At 57.5% G+C, this 6,454-nt stretch overlaps 1 protein-coding gene across 1 annotated transcript in view; it reads right to left on the bottom strand.

The window, feature by feature from the left end:
- LOC105500635 (N-acetylserotonin O-methyltransferase-like protein) overlaps window positions 1-6,454 on the bottom strand; it is a gene marked incomplete at its 5' end in the record, with an annotated part of 25,991 nt that overhangs the window by 5,133 nt on the left and 14,404 nt on the right. Inside the window, 2 exons of the mRNA XM_011926219.1 lie at window positions 2,895-3,038; window positions 4,036-4,185. Of these exons, the coding sequence (XP_011781609.1) occupies window positions 2,895-3,038; window positions 4,036-4,185 (294 nt within the window). The remainder of the gene's footprint in view (window positions 1-2,894; window positions 3,039-4,035; window positions 4,186-6,454) is intronic.

The following is a 6,454-nucleotide window of genomic DNA, read 5'->3' as shown; positions in this document are numbered from 1 at the left end:
TCCAGAAACCTCCAGGGCAGGGGCATGGAGGTCCCCAGCATCTGTGCCTGCAGGCCTGGCCGCTGTGGGATGGTACTGAATGACGGCATGTCAGGTGTCTCTTTTTTTTTTGAGACGGAGTTTCGCTCTGTTTCCCAGGCTGGAGTGCAGTGGTGCGATCTGGGCTCACTGCAACCTCGATTACGGGCGCCCGCCACCACACCTGGCTAGTTTTTTTTTTGTATTTTTAGTAGAGACGGGGTTTCACCGTATTAGCCAGGATGGACTCCATCTCCTGACCTCGTGATCCACCTGCCTCGGTTTCCCAAAGTGGTGGGATTACAGGCGTGAGCCACTGTGCCTGGCCCTTTTTTTAATTTTTTGTTTTTTTGAGATGGAGTTTTGCTCTGTTGCCCAGGCTGGAGTGCAGGGGCGCGATCTCGGCTCACCGCAACCTCCGCCTCCCAGGTTCATCCTGCCTCAGCCTCCCGAGTAGCTGGGATTACAGGCATGTGCCACCGTGCCCGGCTAATTTTTTGTATTTTTATGAGAGATGGTGTTTCACCATCTTAGCTAGGATGGTCTCGATCTCCTGACCTTGTGATCCGCTCACCTTGGCCTCACAAAGTGCTGGGATTCCAGGCGTGAGTCAGCGCGCCTGGCCAAGGCGTCTCCTGTCAATCCATCCTGGCCTCAGCAGCTGCCACGTGGAAGTTCTCCTTCAAGTCTAACCTAAGGCCGCCCTGTGACAGCTCCTGGGCCAGTTCCTTCTGTGGCCTCAGCGCCGTGGGTACCCACGGATTTCAGCTGTGCCCCATCTCCACTCCCCTCCCATCTCGACTACTTGCACGGATAACGTCACACAACCCTCCACCTGTTTATTTTTTTATATATATCATTATTATTATCATTGTCTGTTTTGTTTGTTTGAGGTGGAGTTTCACTCTTGTCGCCCAGGCTAGAGTGCAGTGGTGCGATCTCGGCTAGCTGCAACCTCCGCCTCCCTCCTGGGTTCAAGTGATTCTCCTGCCTCAGCCTCCCGAGTAGCTGGGACCACAGGCGCCCACCACCTCGCCTGGCTGATTTTTGTATTATTCGTAGAGACGGGGTTTCACCATGTTGGCCAGGCTGGTCTTGAACTCCTGACCTCAGGTGATCCACCCACCTCAGCCTCCCAAAGTGCTGGGATGACAGGTGTGAGCCACCGCATCCAGCCTCATCCACCTGTTCGGAGATACCCTCGTGTCTCTGTGGACCCACACACAGACATGCACAGGCCTACCCACGGACACAGGCACACAGGTACGCACACATGCAGCCATCCAAATGCACAGACGTACAGACATGCAGACACAAAGGCACACATGCAAGCACACACCAGAAAGACATGTACACACACACACGCACGGACATAGATACACTCACAGGCCCAGAGAGACCAACTCAGACGCAGACACATGCACAGATGGACACACGGACACACAGAGATACACCAACAGAGAGGCACACACACGCACACAGATGGGCACACACAGACACGGACACAGAGAGATACAGCGACACGCACACGGATGCAGACACACAGACATGTACACACAGACGTACACACATATACCCACTATACCCACACAGATGCACAGAAACACACATACCCTCACAGACACACCACAGCGAGTTGCACACACAGAAACGCAGACGCACACAGAGACATTCTCATGCACAGACACGCATGCAAGGACATAGCACACAGACATGGATACACAGACACATGCACACACCGATGTGTAAGCACAGCAGTGACTTGCACACAGACGCAGACACAGACGGGCAGAGACGCACACACACAGATGCGCACACATACACATACCCTCAGACACACACACACACCACAGAGACGTGCACACAGGTGGACGCAGGCACAGTGTCACGCACAGGCACACAAAGGACATACTACACACAGACAGAAACACAGAGACACAGACACGCACAAGCACAGCAGTCACATACGCACACAGACACCCACTGGCACGCAGCATGCACACAGACGCAGACAGATATATCCACCCAGGCGCACACACATACCCTCACAGAAACACATGCAACCACACACCACAGGGACGTGCACACACACGCAGACACAGACGCAGTCTCACGCAGAGACACACATACAGGGACATGCCACACAGACATGCACACACAGAGACACAGACACACAAGCACAGAAGGCAGTCACATATGCACACACACAGGCACAGCAGTCACATGCACACAGACACAGACACCATGCACACAGATGCAGACACACACACACATGCACACGGAGACACACCCAGTGGCACACAGCATGCACACAGATGCAGACGGGCACACTGAGACGCACACACAGACATGCACACATATATCCACACAGGTGCACACACATACCCTCACAGAAACATACGCAGCCACACACCACAGGGACGTGCACACCCACACACGCAGACACAGACACACAGTCTCACGCACACACACACACGGACATACCACACACAGAAACACACAGACACACAAGCACAGCAGTCACATGCACACAGACAGCCATCGGCACACAACATGCACACAGATGCAGACACACAGACACACACACATACCCTCACAGAAGCATGCATCCACACACCAGAGACGTGCACACACACGTGCAGATGCAGACACACGCGCACACACGTTCTCACGCACAGACACGCTCAAGGGCATACCACACACACATGCTGACACGCGCACACACAAGCACAGCAGACAGTCGTGTATGCACACAGACACCCACCCTGGAAACGCCCACGCAGAAACACAGGCACAGGCACAGCCATGCACTCTTGTCTGGAAAGAGATGACAGAGCCTGGGGAACGTTGGCAGGGCGAACGCAAGGGAGGCTCACCTGCTGCAAAGTGGATCTGCGCTGCCTGCGGTCCGGCGGGCTGGAAGTGGACGGCCAGCTCGACGATGTCCGGGAGGTCAAACACGGTCACGTGGAGACGAGGGTACTCGCGGGCCAGCTCTCGGGCCAGTGCACCTGTGCAGCCTGCGGGGAAGCAAATGCACGCTCTGTGTCTGGGTCGTCCTGGTGCCTGTGGAACGCTAACGACTCTCCAAAGCTCAACCGGGACAGAAGTCATGTTCGAGGGCATGGCATTGACACCCATGCTGGAAGGGAAAGCCAGCGGTGGGGAGTTCACTGATATCCCAGACAGGCAGCTGAGTGTGGGGGCACAGACCTGCAGGGAAATCCTTCCAGCCCAGGGCTATAGGCTGTACTCCTCCCTTCTCCTTCCTGCTGTGGGGATGTAGATACAATGGCTGGTGCTACAGCAGCCACTCTGGGCCACGTGTGGGAGCACAGACCTGCAGGGAAATCCTTCCAGCCCAGAGGTGGGGGCTGTACTCCTCCCTTCTCCTTCCTGCCGTGGGGATGTATACACGATGGTCAGTGCAACAGCAGCCACTCTGGGCCACGTGTGGGAGCACAGACCTGCAGGGAAATCCTTCCAGCCCAGGGGTGTAGGCTGTACTCCTCCCTTCTCTTTCCTGCCATGGGGATGTAGACACAATGGCCGGTGCTACAACAGCCACTCTGGGCCACAAGGAGGAGAGGCCATTCCGAGGTTGGGGAAATGTAAGCTGATGGTGTGAGAATCGTCCCAGGCTACTGATCCCCCAGCACCCCTTGGGAACGTGTCTACTGCTCCATCCGCTGTCCAGGGCTGGGGGGGTGGAGGGTGAGTCAGGATATAATCAGACTTGCTGAGGGGAATCCAGCAGCTCCAAGGTGCTCTGTCTCAGCTCTGCGGCCAACAGAGGGGGCCCCAGAGTCTCTAGGGGGACGTTAAGTCATCTGCGGGGGCCTCCTGGAACGTGGGAATATCCACCCACCATCTGGGACTCAGCCTGGCCCAGTTCAGGTTGTTGTCAGGTTTGTCAGTGGAAGAAGGCAGTTTGCAGGTGTCCTGAGCAGGGAAGATGCCTGTGGCTTAATCCACAAAAGGAAGGAGAGCCCTGGCAGGGGGGTGGGGGCTACCCACCTCCCACGTCGCAGGCGGAGGAGAAGCGGGACAGATCGAAGGCCGTGGCCACCTGGCGCGCAGTCAGCTTTGCCACGCCGTGCATGGCCTGCATGAACCGCAGTTGCATCTCCGGGCTTTGGTAGTACACGTCCTGGAACACAGCGGGGGCTCAGGGGTACCAGGGAGCACGGGCCGAGGGTTCCCCCAGCCTCTCCCCGGGGGTCGGCGGGAGGAGCGCAGGGCTCCAGGGTGTGGGGGCTCAGCCAGGCCGGGGCGGCAGAGGCGGCTTCCCACCACAGCTGTGTGGGGCACCCCTGTCTCTGTGGGGGCTGGGCTGGCTGGGGACAGAGGACCGCAAAGTGGTGGGTCATCTCCTTGGAATCAGTGGGTCCACACCACAGCCTGAACTCCAAGCATCTGAGTTTCCCAATAGGCTTTTCACAACCAAGCTTTTCACCCTGGAGGCTCCGGGTGGCCCACAAACATCTCACCGGAGAAAACCGGGAGAGAAGCCACAATGTCTCCGCAGGTGCCCCGGCTCTGCCTTTGCCACGCCGGTGCGGTGTGGCCGAGGGGGCTCCGAGAATTCCGCGGTGCAGAGGAGAAGCTCTACTCCGAGCTTCCCCACGTCCCCCCGGTGGCACCTACCCCGGGTCCCAGAGGAGCCCAGGCCCATCCTGGCTCAGGGCTGGGTCCAGGTTTCGCCCGGACATCCCCTGTCCCCGCCAGGGCAAGCAATTCCTGCTGAGGCTGCTTCTGAGCCCGACTGCCAGCGGGACGGCCCCGCTCCATCCTGGCTCCCCAAATCCCGGGGGGGCTGCCCGGCCCTCCCCTGCGTGGGCAGCGATGGTGGGGCTTAGGGATGTGCCCTCTGCAATGCCCGGGCCAGCTGCTTACCGCAGCTCGGGGCCCCTGGCCACGCCTCTCGGCTTCTCTCTCCACCACTGGTTTTTCTTTCTCTCTGACTCTGTCTCCCTTGGTCTCTGTCTGTCTCTGTCTCGCTTGGTATGTCTCTGTCTTCCTCTTTCTGTCTCTGTCTCCGTCTGTCTCCGTTTCTGTTTTTCTATCTCCCTCTATCTGTGTCTCCTGTTTCTGTCTCTATCTGCCTCTCTCTCTGTTTCTCCAAGCCTCCCTGTCCCTGTGTCCCTACCTCACTGTCTCTGTCTCTCATCTCCCTCTATGGCTCCGTCTGTCTCTTTCTCTGTCTCCCTGTCTGTCTCCCTCGATCTGTCTGTTGTCTCTGTCTCTCAAGTCTCTCTGTGTCTCCCTGTCTGTCTCCCTCTATCTCTGTCTCTCGAGTCTCCCATCTCCCTGTCTCCCTCTGTGTGTCTGTCTCCCTCTGTGTGTCTGTCTCCCTCTGTGTGTCTGTCTCCCTGTGTCTGTCTCCCGCTGTCTCTTTGTCTCCCTCTGTGTCTCTGTCTCCCTATCTCACTATCTCTGTCTCCCATCTCCCTGTTTCCCTCTAGCTCTGTCTCTCGAGTCTCCCTGTCTCTGTCTCCCTATCTCACTGTCTCTCTCTGTCTCCCATCTCCCTGTCTCCCTCTGTGTCTCTGTCTCCCTGTCTCTGTCTTCCTATCTCACTGTCTGTCTCCCGTCTCCCTCTATCTCTGTCTGTCTCTCCCTCAGTCTCCCTGTCTCTGTCTCCCGCTATCTCCCTGTCTCTGTCTGCCTCCATCTGTGCCTGTCTGTCTCTGTCTCCCTCTGTCTGTCTCTCCCCGACATCTGAACGAAGCCCCAGACTCTCTGGGCTTCATCTCTGCAACACACACAGTCACTGACTCGGCGCTCAGTGCCATAGGGACGAAGGTTGCCAAGGAGGAATGAGGCCACGGCCGGCTGAGCCCACAGCAGACTCCCCACGCCCGTCTGGTACAGCCCTGCAGACCGAGACCCCCTCCCCACCCACACAGGCCCCCCGGACCCCACAATGTCTCGCGCGTCCACCTCAGAAAGGTTCTGGGCGGGGAAAGGGGAAGGAGGGGTGAGAGGATGCAGGCAGCGCTTTGCAAACGGCGGTCTCAGATAAGCAAGTGTCGATTCCATTGAGGCAAAAAAGAAAAAGAAAAAAAACCCGGGCATTCATTTAACGCAGCCTGTGCAGCTCCTTCCTGTTTTTCTGCTTTTGAGACAGACTCTTGTTCTGCCGCCCGGGCTGGAGTGCAGCAGCACGGCTCACACGGCAGCCTCCACCTCCCAGGTTCGAGGGATCCTCCCACCCACCTCGGCCTCCCGAAGTAGCTGGGATTACAGGCTCATGCCACCATGCCCGGCCGAATCGTTAATTTTTTTTTTCGCAGAGATGGGGTCTCACTATGTTGCCCAGGCTGGTCTCAGACTCCTGGGCTCCAATCATCCTCCCAACTCGGCCTCCCAAAGTGCTGGGATGACAGGTGCGAGCCCCTGTGCGTGGCCTTCAAACCCGTTTTTTTTTTTTTTT

Source organism: Colobus angolensis, unplaced genomic scaffold (genome assembly GCF_000951035.1).
Source record: "Colobus angolensis palliatus isolate OR3802 unplaced genomic scaffold, Cang.pa_1.0 Scaffold677, whole genome shotgun sequence".
In the NCBI taxonomy this organism is placed as follows: Eukaryota; Metazoa; Chordata; class Mammalia; order Primates; family Cercopithecidae; genus Colobus; species Colobus angolensis.
The sequence above is the reverse complement of the archived record's forward strand: the minus strand, read 5'-3'. Positions and strand labels throughout refer to the sequence as shown.